Source organism: Ammospiza caudacuta, chromosome 18 (genome assembly GCF_027887145.1).
Source record: "Ammospiza caudacuta isolate bAmmCau1 chromosome 18, bAmmCau1.pri, whole genome shotgun sequence".
Lineage (NCBI taxonomy): Eukaryota > Metazoa > Chordata > Aves > Passeriformes > Passerellidae > Ammospiza > Ammospiza caudacuta.
Genome location: NC_080610.1, coordinates 13268374 through 13283833, shown reverse-complemented (window position 1 = coordinate 13283833; position 15460 = coordinate 13268374). Strand labels below are relative to the sequence as shown.

The 15460-nt window shown below is 44.8% G+C and overlaps 1 protein-coding gene across 2 annotated transcripts in view; it reads right to left on the bottom strand.

Annotated features, from left to right (window-relative positions):
- Nucleotides 1-3008: 3008 nt before the first annotated feature.
- Nucleotides 3009-15460, bottom strand: part of ATP2A2 (ATPase sarcoplasmic/endoplasmic reticulum Ca2+ transporting 2) — a 42317-nt gene continuing 29865 nt past the window's right edge. The window contains exons 10-21 of one of the 2 annotated variants that reach the window (XR_009275466.1): nucleotides 15008-15110; nucleotides 14362-14493; nucleotides 14154-14276; nucleotides 13721-13939; nucleotides 12639-12974; nucleotides 12196-12416; nucleotides 11018-11220; nucleotides 10766-10851; nucleotides 10234-10367; nucleotides 9135-9252; nucleotides 7493-9034; nucleotides 3009-3796 (exon numbers count right to left, since the gene is read on the bottom strand). Coding sequence is in view for 1 of the 2 variants with exons in the window: in XM_058816732.1 (XP_058672715.1) it covers nucleotides 3783-3796; nucleotides 8914-9034; nucleotides 9135-9252; nucleotides 10234-10367; nucleotides 10766-10851; nucleotides 11018-11220; nucleotides 12196-12416; nucleotides 12639-12974; nucleotides 13721-13939; nucleotides 14154-14276; nucleotides 14362-14493; nucleotides 15008-15110 (1810 nt within the window). In the remaining variant the exon portion in view is untranslated. The remainder of the gene's footprint in view (nucleotides 3797-7492; nucleotides 9035-9134; nucleotides 9253-10233; nucleotides 10368-10765; nucleotides 10852-11017; nucleotides 11221-12195; nucleotides 12417-12638; nucleotides 12975-13720; nucleotides 13940-14153; nucleotides 14277-14361; nucleotides 14494-15007; nucleotides 15111-15460) is intronic. The other variant, XM_058816732.1, reaches the window with a different exon arrangement.

Below are 15460 nucleotides of genomic sequence, written 5' to 3'. Positions count from 1 at the left end.
ATGTGTTGCCATCCAGTTGTACTGTGAAGTGTTGGTGTGTCTGAGGTGCTGGGTAAGGGCAGAGTGCTCCTGTTTGCCTGAAATCCTGGAGTTTAAACCACATATTTCATTTCCAACTTAACTCTTTCCTACTTTGACAGGAAGTGATGGGAAAGGGACAGAATTTCTTCAGACTGTACATAGACTTGGCTAAGGGCTAAAAGGCTGAATTGACCAGAGTCTGAGGGCAGCACACATTCATGGTGTGCTTAGAAATTGCCTAAATAATGCATTTACACCTATCATGTGCTGATAACACCTGCAATACTGGCAGTGTTTCTAGTTTTGAAGATTTCTAGATCATGGGAATTCAGGAATTGTGAAGCAGAAATAAAGGAGGGACTGAGGATTGCTGGCCAGGATCAGTGTTCTCTGTTGAACTGAGGTGCTGCTTTTGCTGCTGCTGCTGCTGCTTACAGAGAGATTAACTAGGACTTCCCCCCCCTTTCAGTAACTGTCTTCCTCATTAAGCCTCTTTGTGTGGTGATTCTTCCCTTCTTGCTTTTCAGGAGCTCAGTGATGTGGAAACTGATCCAGGCAGGGCAGAAGCAGGCAGGATTTCTGATTCAGCAAACCTTACTCCCTCACTTAGATCTCAGTGGTAAGGAAATCTGAAAAGCTGTGTCTGCCATTCTTATTTCAAGTTACACAAACATACCACAACCAAATATATTTTAAAAACCCAAATCTGTCTTAAATTTAGTGACCTTAGGAGGGCTTAAACTCAGTATAAACCTGTGATTTCAAACTAAATAGTCTTAGTTGGTTAAAATGTCCTGTGGAAGCTGGCCAAGAGGAGGCAAGGATGTATATAAGACTAAGTGTTCGGGGAGGAAATTGATAATAAAATGGTTATTTTAGTGCAAAGAGGGAAAAAATAAAATGTTCACCTTGGAATTTCAGTGTAACAATTTATGTATTAAGGAAAGCCCTTTGGCCAATCCCTATCACTTGATGGAACAACAAAATAGAAAGAATAATCTCTGTTTTAATTTACTGGCTTGAGGCTGGCCTTTGCTGTGCAAAGTCTGGGCTGTGGGAGTGGGTCCCCAGTGGATGTTTACTCTGTACAAGCCTCTCCCTTTCCAAGAGCTTCCAGAGGGACCAAGGACTTTATGAGTTTGGAGATCAGATTCCTTTTCCTCACCTATCAAAGCAGCAATGTGGCAAATGGGGTGGTGGTTTGGGGTATGAGGTAAATCCTGGGGCCTGATAAATTGATGCCCAAAGTGTTCTCTGCACCTCCATGTGGGTAAACTGTTGGGATGAAATCTTTTAGAAAACCTCTTCAGGTGCTCAGAGCTTCTCTCATTTCTCACCCACTCTGCTGGGGGCGGATGTGGGCTCTAATCACACTCAGATTCACCTCGAGGTAAAAATAGGGAATTGCCTGCCCTCAGTATTTCGAGTTTCGTGTAATACGTCCATAATGCCTCATCACTTGAGCTGTGGGGAGTGGTTTCTGTGCTCTGTGCTGTCAGTGGGCTCATGCATGTGCTGCTTTAGAGCCGGGGGTTTGCAGGGAGGAGGAGGAGGGGGAAGATGAAGCTGTTTATTTCAGCATCTCTTACCACATATTCTTGCACTGAGCACCTTGGCAACCCACTGAGCATCACGTTCTCCTCACAAGGCTGAACTCCAGCTGGGGACTCATTCTGCTTAAACTTGCAGATCATCAGTTAAAGCAATGTTTAAGGTGTGAGTTGGCTCAGGAGCTGCTCAGCAGCCCAGGAATGCAGCTCGGTGCTGAATAACGACTTCCATCAGGCCTGAGCTTTCCTTGTGAATAACTTCCCATCAGGGCTGACTTCCCATCGGGGCTGAGCTTTCCTTTCGGCCCCGGTGCTGGGGACAAGTTCCACACGCAGAAAAGGGGCAGGAGAGCAGCTGGGCTGGAGCAGGCTCTGAGAAACGTCCCTTTCCCAGAGAGGCTGAGGCTGTGAAAGGGCAGAGATGCTCCGGGGGCTCTTCCCCCACCTGCCCGAGCTCCGGTGTCCCCGAGAGGCCGCCCTGCAGCGGGAGGGGCGGTGCTGACAGCGGCCCCGCTCTAGATCCGGCTGGGGGAGATAAGGGAGGCTCTGAGAGCCCCGGGCCGAGCAGCAGAGCTCAGCCTGCCCGCACAGCACTACCATAGTAGGAAGCAGCTGCCAGCAGCACCCTCCACCATCCTATAGAGCTGCTGGACCATGGAATTCGACCCCTGTATTTTTAAACCTCACACTGCTGCGTTTGAAGGGTCTCAGAGCTGTCACCTCGTTTGGATAACTCTGTTTGCCAGCAGGGTGCTGCTATCAGGGGCTGGAGGCTGAGAGGCATTACATTTAATGTAAAACACATTCCTAAGTTGACTCTTATTCCAAACAAAATCTGGTGTTTGGGCTTTGGAGCAGAGCATTACAGGACACTTGGAAATTCCAGCTCTTACCCTGGCAGTGCTTTAGCCTTGCCCAGCAGCAGCTTGTGAGCATCCCTGCTCTGGGCAAGGGAGTGAGCCCAAACTGCCGAGCTCTCCCAGCTGGATGCTCCAAACACATTTGGCTCATCTTCCTTTTGCCTACAGAAAGGAAAGAGACCAGGAGCTACTTTAGGCTGGGGCAATTTAGAAAATAGAAAAGGACAAAAAAAAATAAAGATGTAGTTGGGAAAGAATTGTTTATTTTACGTTTCTCAGAGGGATTTTACAAACAATGGAGCATTTTAAAAAAACTGAGTGATCAAAGTACTTGACAGTGTCCCTTAAACACACACACAAGCCCCTGGACAGAGGAAATCACACCAGCGAGGAGGTCAATACTGCCGAGGAGCAGCTGCATCTGCATAGTTCTAGGAGGAAAGATTGCAGTTCTAGGAGGAAAGATTGCAATGGTGTTGGTGCTAAAAGTGGCATCCTGGCATTAAAATGAGAGCGCGCTGCAGAGCCCACACGGACCTGCAGGAAACAAAGTGCATCAAATAACACGCCGAGCACGTATTGTAGAATAAATTTATTTACCCGATACAAATGAAACTAGGTGTGATGCTCCTTTACTGTCAGCATGTCAATAGACAATTGATCTTATTTACAACTTCTAAAGGTCACACATGCAGCTGTGGGAACTGGCTACGTTGTTGTTGCTTTTTAGATAAATGCATCACAATATTTTGTATTGCACCAACATCTGTCTTACTGCCTTAGATTTAAATAAGTTACATTACAGTGGAAAAGAGGTCGATTTGCACAGATGATAAAAAAATCCAATGTTATGAAGTGGAGGCTTACGGTTTAACATTCATCTGTAATCGTTTCCATGGATTTATAAATAGGAGAGCATTGTACAGAAGCTGTTGGAGTAGGATGTTTGGATGATACAATACAGAGAGATCCATCTACACCCCAAGGCATGCATTATCTGATATTGTACATTGTATAAACTGACATTTTACATACAGGAATATGGAAATCGGCTGACAGCTCCGCAATTCTTGCTCAAGGATAACCAAACTCTTCTCCATGCAGCACAGAAACCCAACTTCTCTGGAGAGAGTTCCAGCTTGGTAAGCTATATTGCACGTTTGTACATCTGTATCATGAAGTCCTAATGGTACCACACATTTCTTCCACAGAGAACACAATGAGTTTTGTTTTTAAGGGAAAGCAAAGAATCTTTACACGATACATGCAGAAGTTTTGGTAGATGTGTTGCTAAAAACACATGCACGCAACAAAACAACCTTACATTTCTGCAAAATTGTTTAGGAAGCGATTACTCCAGTATTGCTGAAAAGGAAAGAAAGAAAAGGCATCAGTTAATGAAAGGATGAATGCTAAGTATCATTATACAAGCAAGACTAAGATCAACAGTGACAGAAGAAAGAATGTTAAGTTTGGTAACTGGCTGCTCTGTCATTGAAGGGACACTCTCAGGTTACTTTGTTCTTGAAGCTCAGAATCCTCTGGATTAAGGCTCAGCTCCCTTGATTATCAACAGAGCCAGCACTTCCTACTCAAGACTGCAGTGAAAAACAATTAAGACACATTTAATTAGCTTTTGCCTTTCTCTGCCTGACCAGTGGCAACAGACAATTCTCACTTCTTTGGAATTTTTACTTTCAAGTTCCACACTAAGCACTTGTGTTTTTCAGTCGAGGCATTAGGGCAGGTTTGGCCCCACAGTGACCTAACAATGTCCCTTTTCCAAGCCAGGCAGCTTGTTCTGGGAAGCAGTAGGAAAGCCTTGAAGAAGTCATTAAACTACACAGATTAATGTGTAGGCAAAGGGCAGAGTACAAAGTCCTAAAACTCCTGCTGTACTTCACCCCTACCACAGCATCAGGTCAGCCTTGTGTCTGGAGACTGCTCTGAGTCCCTACAGCTCCAGGGAAGCTCCTCCAAACACTGCTTCAACACTAAAATTTGGGCTCTCCTGCTAAGATTTGAAAATGCATATTAATGCAATTAAGGATGTAATTAGCAGAGATTAGGGAAACAGTTAATGGTTAGAAGTGCAAAAAAGTAAACAAGACAGGTGCAAGCGACAGACGACTCTGTTGGTTTTACCTCCCTTCACCTCAGCACATGCAGCCCCCTTGGGCTGTGTGGGGCTGGCACTGCTGTACTGCATTCTATCAGCAGATTAAAAACTCACTTTCGTACCAGGAACCTCCCCAGCAGCCTCTCTACCAACACACCCCTCGGGGCACTTGGACAGACCTGGAGAAATGTTTTTCTGCAGCCTCTTTTGTACTCATTTATTTGCAGTAACATTTTGGGAAACCAAGTATGAACTATTTTTATTGCTCGGGTGCCAGCAAGAAGGAGCAGCTCGTTGTGCAGCTCAGCACTTTGGACTGCTCACACCTGAAAGCAGAGAGAGCCCAAGGCACTGCAAAGACAAAAGCTCCTGGCTATAAATTCAATGCATGACTGCAGCTGCCTGAGCATCCTCCTTGCTCCAGAACACAGGATTCAGGAGGAGCTGCTCTCATTCCAAACCCCAGTGGGTTCCCAGCACAAGCCAATATCCTTCCTGGTGTTCCCAGCATAAGGCAGCATCAATCACAGGATTGATCCTGGTCTTACACACCCCTCTCACAGTAGAGAATAAGCTGTGATGTGTGAGGGCACCAAGGAATCCAGAAAACAGCAGAGATGAAGAAGCTCGGTGAGATGGGAGCAAAGAGAAACAAAAAAGATGAAATTATTTTGTAAGAATGGAGTGGGAGATCAAGCCTGGGGAATTCTGAGTTAGTCCTGCTTGAACAAGGGCTGCTGTTTGTGGGCTCTCATGATTCAACAGGAGTTACCTTCCTCAACCCCAGCTCTGGGGACTTTGGAGAGGAAGCATTTGGGACCAAACAAATGAGTCTGTCCTGAAAAGTCCTCCCTTCCTGGCTCCTCCAGCTGAAAAGACCGAGGCTGAAGGATGACAGGATCTATACAGCTAAGGATAAACACTTTAGTTCAGACATTTCCTGCAGAAATTACAAACTTTGCTCTGCAGTTCTGCACTTCCTAGGACAGAACAGCCCTCAGCTCCCGCTGCAGCCTCCCCCAGCCTGCTCAGCTGCCAGGGCTGAAGGGCAGACACAGCTCTCCAGCTCCAGCATCACAGGGATGTGATTCCAGGGCAGGACGCTTTGCTGCCCAGGGGGAAGCTCTGAACATTTGGCCAATCCCAACCAGCCAAGGGTGGGAGTTACAGCATTTGGAGAACAGAATCCTGAGCACAGCACAGCTGCCCTCCAACCTGACAACCCCATGGCTCCATTTCTGCAGGGAAACTTGGACAAGACTGGCAGAAAGAGAAGAAAACCAGGGCAGATGACGATTGCCTGGGCTCTGTAGGAGCACCTGTAAAACCTGACTGCTCTGTAAGCTCAGGAGCCTGCAGGGACGGATCTTGTCCAGATTTCAAGGCAAAGTCCAAGGAACACAAGGCCCTACCCCAAGTGCCTCTGAGACACAAATGAGCTCTCAGATCTCTATGGAAACCCATGACAAGCAGCAAGATTCATCTTCAGCACTGACAGATCCAACAGAGAAGGTGCTGAATTCTGAATATTCTGAATTCTACTTACTGACAGTCATCTTCCCCTTCAGCTTCTTAACAGAGGCAAAAGGGGGTGTATAGCAGGATTATTTGGCATGAAAGAGAGGAACAGGATTGTACAAGAAGCAGAATTATTCATGGTGGCAGCCACACATGTGGCTTTAAAAAGGCCACCCCATGGTGCTCTGAGGTTCAGCAGAACCTGTGTTCAGGGATTCAGTGGCACTCCTGCCCTGGAAATGTCTGTCAATAGCAGGGGGAGCACACAGAGCTAAGCTGCTGATTTGTTCCCAGCAAATAACACACTGGTGCACACTTTGATCTCCAGGAATCCTCCATCACAGGAACTGTTTTGTGTTTATAGTTTTGTTTCAAGGAACAGGGATGAGTCTCACGCTGCTCATTTGTTATTGATACAGCTAAAGGCCAGTGAAGGCCAGTGGTTTCATGGAATGCAAACCCTCAGTTTGGCTCTTCCACACCAAAAAAGGGCATTTGAGGGGATTTGAATGCTCACAGTTTGGCAACACACCTGCTCCATCATCAGGGCAGCTCCTCTGAGCCACTTCAGCATCCACTCAAGTCAAAGTCTCTATAAACAAAGATCCCAATGCAGAGGAATTTCTGATTGAGCCTCTGTGTTCAGAGGGAGCACCTCTCCACTCAGAGCTTAAACCTAGAGAATTATGTGTGCCTGCTGGATTCCAGCTGGCAGCAAGAGAACATGGCCTGGAACCATCCTTCCCCTCCAAGAGGGATCACAGAGCTGTTTGAATTTGGTTACTAAAGCAGACTGAGCCAGCACAAGATAACAGCACCTGCTGCTCTACAGACACAGCGACCCCAGGGCAGCTTTCACAGACTGCCCTGTTCAGCTGAGACTGTTCTTTTGCCTTCTCAGATGGCAAATAACAAATAATGAGCTGGTTTTGCCAGGAGCAGCACCTGCCCTTTGAGCACTGCAGGGAGCAGGGAGGGGTGCTCAGCTCTGAGGGGCAGCCCCTGATTCAGAGCAGGGAAAAGCTTTGGAGTAAACCAGCACCTGACCACGAGTACCAGAGAGTTTTGGACACTAAACATCCATGGTAACAGCTGTCAGGGTCTTAAGTTACAGATTTGTCTGATTTTATCTCAAACTTAAGACCAAAAGCTGTAAGACCTTGGGGCACTAAGGCTCCCAGGTGCTATAAAACAAGACCCTACACTAAACCAAAAGCAAGTGTTTTGCCTTTGGAATCAGTAATTTGAGCTTCAGACCACAAAACAAGAGTCTAAAGTGGTGATAATAATGTAGCACAGCAGAGTTTGACAAAACACAGCATGGGAATGAAGGAAATTACTATTTATTCTTCAACATGTATACAGCATATGCTATTTTACAGCAAGTCACCACTGGCAGGGTGAAATGGAAGAAAAATACTCACTTTAGTCGATGAAAGTTGGAAGGCATTGGAGAAAAACACCACAGTTAGGACTGTTAATGACTTACACATTGTTGATACAGGACTGAATTTGAAAACATGCTTTAACATTTACCGTAATAATGAAGGTGGTTAGTGCCACATTAAAATAAAAATAGTTCTATACAATATGTTCAATTTGGTCATGTGCTATTTACAGATTTTACAAAAAACACACACGAGCTTGTTACTTCAAGTCAGGCTAACAATAGGCCAGCAGAGTAACTCCATGTATACAACTGAGCATTAGTGCCCTAAGTGTAGGAAATCCAATTTCTAGCTATGCAGTGCAAGTTGTTTTTTCAGGTCTCATTGCAAATTTTGATCTTAAAGGGGGGAAAAAAAAAGAAATAAAAAGAAAGGCTCTGACATGTGTAAAAAAGGTATTAAACCCCAACTTAAACCCTCTTTTGAACTGAAACAGATTGTGTGTGTGTGTGTTAAAAAGGCTTTAGACAGAAGTAGCCCTCCCTATCCCTGCATAATGGGCAACACTGGCAAAGTAAGGTCTGTTATAATAAAATACAATAGACAAATAAATAATCCTTAAAAAAACCCAACCCTATGTGTGTGGAGAGTATGGAAGAACCCCAGCAGGCTGCACCTGGAATGGTATTTTCTGCACGAGCAAGATCAGGCATACCTCATACAGAAAGTGGTGTAAACAAGGACAGTCAAGAACCGAGAGTGAGGGAAGAGGGGACCGAGAAGAAATCCTGACCCAGGGAGCAGGACTCTACCCAGTGCAGAAAGTTCTGCTTGTGAACAAAACCTGACTTCATGACAAATTAAGTTTGGATGATCATGCAGAAGACAAACAGTTACATGCTTTTTTAGTTTTAGACAACACACATTCATTCCCTAAAATCTGCTGCCAATTTAGTTTGATAGTGTCTGCTGGCTCAAAAAAAATTTACTTTTTTTTACATGATGAATAGACTATTGAACAGAACACTGTACATGCTTTTCATCTACAAAAAAATATTTGCATAAAATAGTGTTAGTTCTCTGTACATGTCAATGGACACTTTAACTGTATATAAAAGAGGAATATATTGCCCCCACTGAAGTCAGAAAAAGCAAAAAACCAAAATCTAGATTATGAAACCTCCATCACCGGCAAATATGTTCATGTGAAAATTCAGCAGAAATAGACAGTTGCTCTAAACAATAAAAAAATTAAGTTAAACTTTTTTTTTTCTCCTTTGAATGTAAAACTCGTCACCATGTCAGTCAAGACCAGAACATATCACTAAAGTTAGTGTCTGTGCTGTAAAGCCAGATAACCAGGGGCAGAGTAATGAACACAAACGGCCAGGAAACTCCTTCGGTGCATGCTGACAGAGCACAGGGTTTGGTGGCAGGCCGCACACTATCATCTTTACCAGGTTCCAGGTAGTTACGGGCCACATATTTAAGAGTTTCATCCAGCAGAATGACAGGGAGGGAGATTTTCAATACCATCAGCCACTGCGTCACGTTCAGAGGGGTGATCTGGAAGATGATCTGCAAGAAAAGCCAGGGGTTACCAAGCTCCCCCTGCAGCCCCAGGCAAGGCTTTGCTCTGGCTGCAAGTTCAGGGAGGGGGGAAGGCAGCAGCACTTACTGGCAGTGGTTCCACATAAAGGATGAGGAAGTGGAGGGACATGGACAAGCAAATGGCCCCCACCAGCCAGATGTTCTCCCACGGGGGCATCCTCATCAGGGACTGGTTTTCTGACAAGCTGCAACAGAAACATGGCTCACGTGTGACTCTGACAGCAACAGGAAGCTCTGAGAACCACAAAGCAGCCTGGCACAGCACAGGGACCCCAGGCAGGAAACAGCCCAGGACAGCTTGGATGCTGCAGCTTCAACTGGCCTGGAAGTCAGCTCAGCACAGCAGCCACCAGCAGCCTCAGGTCTGGTCTAAAAAGTCTCGAGTGTTCTGTCCTGATCTACTCAATTCTTCTCACTATGACTCCAAAATCCTCTCCCTGGGAGGGAAAGGGAAGTGTGGACATGGCAGCCTCAGAGAGCTGAGTCTACCAGGGCTCCAAGTGCACCCTCTTCTGCTGGAGTTCACTGAAAGACTGACAGAGGGTCAAAACCTTTCACCTTCTTAATGCTGGCTCTTGATTCCATCTGCACTTAGGCTGTGCTGGAGAAGAGGCTGAGATCCAGAGCAGCAGATGTAGAGCAGTGCCTTTATGTAGGACTTCCCCAGTGCACTTGTATTTCAAGTTTATTTGTTTTTAAATTAACTGACCTCTAAGCTATTTGAAGAAAAATACCCTTGACATTGTGCTATTTAGTGGTTTCCATTTATAATCTAATATTAATTGGCTAAACCCACTCCCTTAGGGCAGGAAAAACTATTTTCCATATCTTCAGCATTCTTATTTTAGTTCTCCTTGATATCACTTTATACCAACATAGTAGGGATAATCTGATTGATTAAGCTTAGATTAAAAATAATGGAAAACATTTCAGTTGCTTGTGCTTAATAAAATACCAGAATGAATTGGCAGACTTAAAAATACACCTTATGATAAGAGATCTCAAATGTTATCTAAGAGTCTGGTAGTGCAAACAAACTGAACTCAGAAGGGAAATGTGACTCACTCTTCATTAGCTGAGCTGTTCACCAAGGATCAAATTGCACAAAAAGCAGGATTTTGGATAAGCTGTGCAGGGGCTGGGCTGTGCTGTGGGGACATACGAACCTGTTGAGAGCATTGCACATCTCTATGGTGACCAGCACAGACAGAGCCATTGTCATCGGGTACGGGGACTCAAACACCACACAGTCCACCCCATAGAAGTCTGGATTGTCCTCCTTGCACTGCAGAAAATGGCTCTGGAACAGAACAGACACAACTCACTTCCACAGCCTGTTAACTTTGAAAATGTAAAACAGGCAACCAGGAAAAAACCAGTGAGTATTACAAAAAGGGAAGTTTCTACTGTGACTCCAAACCAGTGCTTACAAACTTTTGCCTGCTTTAGAAAAATTCTCTTTAGGCTTTCACTTTTACCAGACAACAATTTGTCCTTCAAATTTTTAGCAGCTCAGGTATCCCACCTCTGAGCTTTCCTATCAAGACTAATTAATCATGATCAAGTTTTACAGGAACAAGTCTCAAAGTGTTTAATTATACAAATTCCTGTAACCTACCAGGCTTGTACAGTCATTTCATGTGTGAAAGCAGCAGGAACCTCCCCTCTCCCCCCAAAGATATTAAACTGAGCAAATACCAGCTGGTAAAAGGAAACTTTTGGACCACCATCAGCAGCAATAAACCACCAAGCAGCAGCACCCACTGTGGCAGCACCAACGTAGCCTGCAAGGAAACAAAGAACTTCTCTCAGCACTGTGAATGTATGCAAGACAAGACCTCACTTGCCACACCTAAACTTCTCAAGGCCTCAAGACTTCCAGTACTGAAAAAAAAAAAAAAAAAGGTTGTAATTCATGAATTTAAAGAAAAAAAAGCCATTGGTACTTACATCCAATAGCCAGGTAGCGGAAGAAGAGCCAGCCACTGATGAGGGGCTCCTTGGGGTTCCGTGGGGGCTTGTTCATGATGTCCAGGTCGGGAGGGTTGAAGCCCAGGGCAGTGGCAGGCAAACCATCAGTCACAAGGTTCACCCACAGCAGCTGGACAGGAATCAGAGCCTCAGGGAAACCCAGGGCAGCAGTCAGGAAGATGCTACAAAGAAACCCAGCAGTTACAAGTTTGTTCTTGTGCATGTGGGTAACGTTTAAGCCCAAACCTGCAGCAGCACTTCTGTTCTCTCTCACCCACTGAAGATCACAAACTGAATATTCACAATCAGAAAACTAAACACATATCCAAGAGCAAAGACTAACCACTGACATGTAAGCTTTGAAGCATTGTGTTCTTCTGATAACTTCAACCCTTTGACTTTAGATTTGTTTTTTCTCCACTCTACTTGTCTGTATAGCTAAATATATACATACACATGTGTAAAGGCTTGCAAACCACTTTCTAAAAAACACATTTTGGTTCAAATAACCAACCTTCATTTCCCTAGATTACTGCTATTCCCTACAGAAGTTTATTGAGCCTGTAACTTTCATGGCTCCAAGCCTGTGTGAATAAATAGAACAGAAATAGGGGCTGCAGCGAGAGCCATATGAAGGATGGCTTAAAGCTGACAAGAAACAAGGCAAGAGAATTGCTGTGCTCTATCCCACTCTGGCAAAGGTCTGCTTTGATGGAAGGACTGTGGGGAGATCAATATTTACATTTTGTCACCAGCAGTGCATTCTGTGGTGCTGGGTCACCACTGCTCCTCCCAGAGGAACACAAGACATGTTCCTGGAACCTGAGGTTAAACAAACATCCAAGCTATGCCTGGGACTGTGTTATCTGAAGTTCCACATCTCGTACTGTTTGATTAAGGTTTTGGTTTTCCTTCTCTAGAGAATTATTCCAATCATAGAAATAACTGGAAAGCACTACCTACTGAGCTAGAATATTCTAAATACAACTGTGCAACTTCTGTGGCAAGCTACAATTCTTCACTAAAGACAGGCCAGAAACATGCAGCTTCCACAGAGATCCATTGCCTGGAGAGCCTCCTCCTCTGGTTTTAGTGAGAAATACTGAAGACTCATTCATCACTACTCTAGCTCAAAGAAAAAACACATTTAAACCTACCAAACAACTTCCCCAACATTGGAGGAGATCAGGTATCGGATGAACTGCTTCATGTTGTTATAAATTGCACGTCCTTCTTCCACAGCAGCCACAATTGTGGAGAAATTGTCATCTGCTAAAACCATTTCAGAAGCAGTTTTGGCCACGGCAGTACCAGAGCCCATGGCAATTCCAATTTCTGCTTTCTTCAGTGCAGGGGCATCATTGACACCATCACCAGTCTAAAATGAGAATTCAGGGTTGGAAATGAATCAGTAAATAAGGTGGGCATTAACATACAGATCCAGAAAGGAATTTTGCACTGGGTGTGGTTTTGGATCCTTAAAACTCATTAAATGCAGGGAAACATGGAAGCAAGTGTTGTCCAGAATGAGGAATTACTCAGAGAAGGCCTAATTAGGGTTTAACATCATTTGCCTTTCCAACCAATACCCATCACTCACCATGGCTGTGATCTCATCGAAGGACTGCAGGAACTCCACGATTTTGGATTTGTGGGAAGGCTCCACGCGGGCAAAGCAGCGGGCATGGTGGCAGGCATCCCTCTGGGCAGCCAGGGACAGCTCATCAAACTCCCTGCCCGTGAAGGCCTTGGTGGACACGTCCTCGTCCTCCACAAAGATCCCGATGCGGCGGCAGATGGCCACGGCCGTGCCCTTGTTGTCCCCAGTGATCATGATGACCCTGATGCCAGCCTGCCTGCACAGCTTTATGGATGAGGCCACCTCAATCCTCGGGGGATCCAGCATTCCCACGCAGCCCACAAATGTCAGGTTGGTCTGAAACAGGACACAGTGAGTTTTAGGGCAAGAGCCTGCAGATTTCTCCTCTGGTAGCAGTAAAAGAATTGTTTTCCCTGCATGTTACACCTGTGTTGTGACATTTGGGATCACTCCTTGTCCTGCCTTACCAAATTTTGCTTCAAATGCACTAATCTGAAGTTAAACGTGTTCTACTTGCCAGTCTTGCAAATTCAACCTGCAAGCATTGGGTCTTTCATTTTTATCATCAGTGCCAGGAGCAGAGAGAGCACAAGCCAAAAACTCATGCAACCGTTATGACTTTTCTCCTGAATTCCAGATACAGATTTCATTGGAAAGTTACAGAGCAGCTAAGATGATAATCATGGACTGAGCCCTTGCAGCTGACAGCACAGAGGAAGGGAAGTGAACCTGACTCCCAGAGGGGTATGTGCCATCACAAAATCCCCAAAAAGGTCTTGCAGTTGAGCAATGCCAAACTGAAAAACCATAAAAGCTGAAACCACAATGCAATTTTTGGACTGTTTAACTGATTTCTTCTTTTGCTTTTAGTCAAAAAAAGGTACCTGCTGTCAACAATTTCTTCTAAAACACAAAGTCTCTTCTTAGACTGAGCATTCCCTCCATACAAGTGGGGAACTGTTGTGTCAGACATCAAAATACCCAGAAAGAAAATTCTCAGATGTAACTTCCTCGAAGAACAATCAAACAGAACAAGCCACCATTCTCCAGTTTGGGAGAGGAAAAAGTGCTACTGATCTTACCTCATAGTTAATGAAATTTGAGGAGTCCTCCAGATTCATTTCCTCTTTTTTGGGAGGATTGTCATGGGTTGCCAGGGCCAAGCAACGCAGTGTGTCTCTGCCAGTTCCCCATTCTCTAATGACAGACATTATTTTCTGCTTAATTCCCGAGGTCAAAGGTATTTTAGCATTTCCAACACGGACATGCGTGCATCTGTCAATCACACCTTCAGGAGCACCCTGCAGAGGCAAAAAGAAGAAATAATTTAGCTTAATAAATCCTTTCCATTACAACATTTGCTTAAATTACCAAGTCCATCCTCCCACTCCAAGCTGCAGTTAGTTGCACCATAATTTTTAAGTTAATTTTTAAATTACAGTTATACTGTAATTTTAATTTTTAGAATACTTTGCAGCCATTCCATCACCTCTCTCTCCCCAGGGAGGGACTGACCTTAACAAACATTTTGCTCATGGACGTGCGGCTCGGTTTGTTCGGAGTGCAATAGACAGACATGGACTTCCTGTCTCTGGAGAATTCCAGAGTGAATTCTTTCTTCATCAGTTGTTTTATCACCTTTTCAAAACAAAAGCATAAGCTGCATTTAGGTGATGCACACCACAGAGCTGTGTGCCCAGGACACAGGGGGAGGAGGGCTCACCGAGTTGCAGGCGTTGGCGCGCTCGATTCGGGAGAGCCCCTTCAGGTCGGTGTCAAACACGTTCATCTTCTCAACCAGGCACGTCAGCGCCGTCTCCGTGGCTTCTCCAACCTTTTCATAAACTCCCTTAGCCTTGAGTTAACACAAAGCAAACAAAAGCACAGGAGTTTAAACCTCACCTGGAACCTACCAGAGACAAAAGCTCAAGTGTCACAACAGTGGGGGAAAAAAAAGCTTTACAAGATTTCATGTGGCTCATGAAACAAGTAAAGCTATTTTAAAAGAGCAGCTTTGAGGAGTCTGATTTGTAGGAATTTGAAGCCTTTACCCTCAAGAGCAGCAGAGAGAGATGTCAGTATTTTATCATCAAGCATTTAAGACATTTTGAGACTGGGTAGCAACTATAAGGCAGCAAGGCAAAGCAAGAAAGCAGCATCAGAGATCTCCAAATTACAGATTACACTTGCTGCTGGATTTAGTTCTCAGTGTTCAACAAACAAGTAATTCTCAGAATTAATACTTCAGAGGGCCTAAGTACTCTCCCCCCTGACTAGAAGGGGATTTAGCACTGCAAGGTACTGCCCAGACAGATGAGAACATTTATCCTCATTCCCACACTCTCCTCTGTTCCAGGATATGAACTTACTTCATTGTAATCCAAAGAGGAATCATTGCAGAGTGCACAGATCGTTGCAAGTTCCACAAGACCATCATACTGGCTGCATTTAATGAGTTTGTCATCTTTATGCCTTTCCAGAGGGAGAAAAGGAGGAGACTGAAGTTAGTTATTTAGTATTAGCATTTCATTTCTTCATCCTCTTTACTGCATTTCCATTTAGTACAATGCTCATTAGTTATGGACTTGGAGCTACAGCAGTTGTTGGGAATAGCAGGATTGATAAAGGGGAGTTCTGGAGTTTGGATCAGGATCATGAATGGAATGAGAGGATCCCTGATGACAAAACCTCACTGCTCCAGTGCCAGTGTCACAGCAGCCTGGAGAAGGCTCAGTCATGAGCAGGGAGGCACAGCTGGACCTTGTGCAGGGCTTGGAGGGGAGCTCCAAGCAGGAGAGGAATATTGCAGGACACCTGAGGAG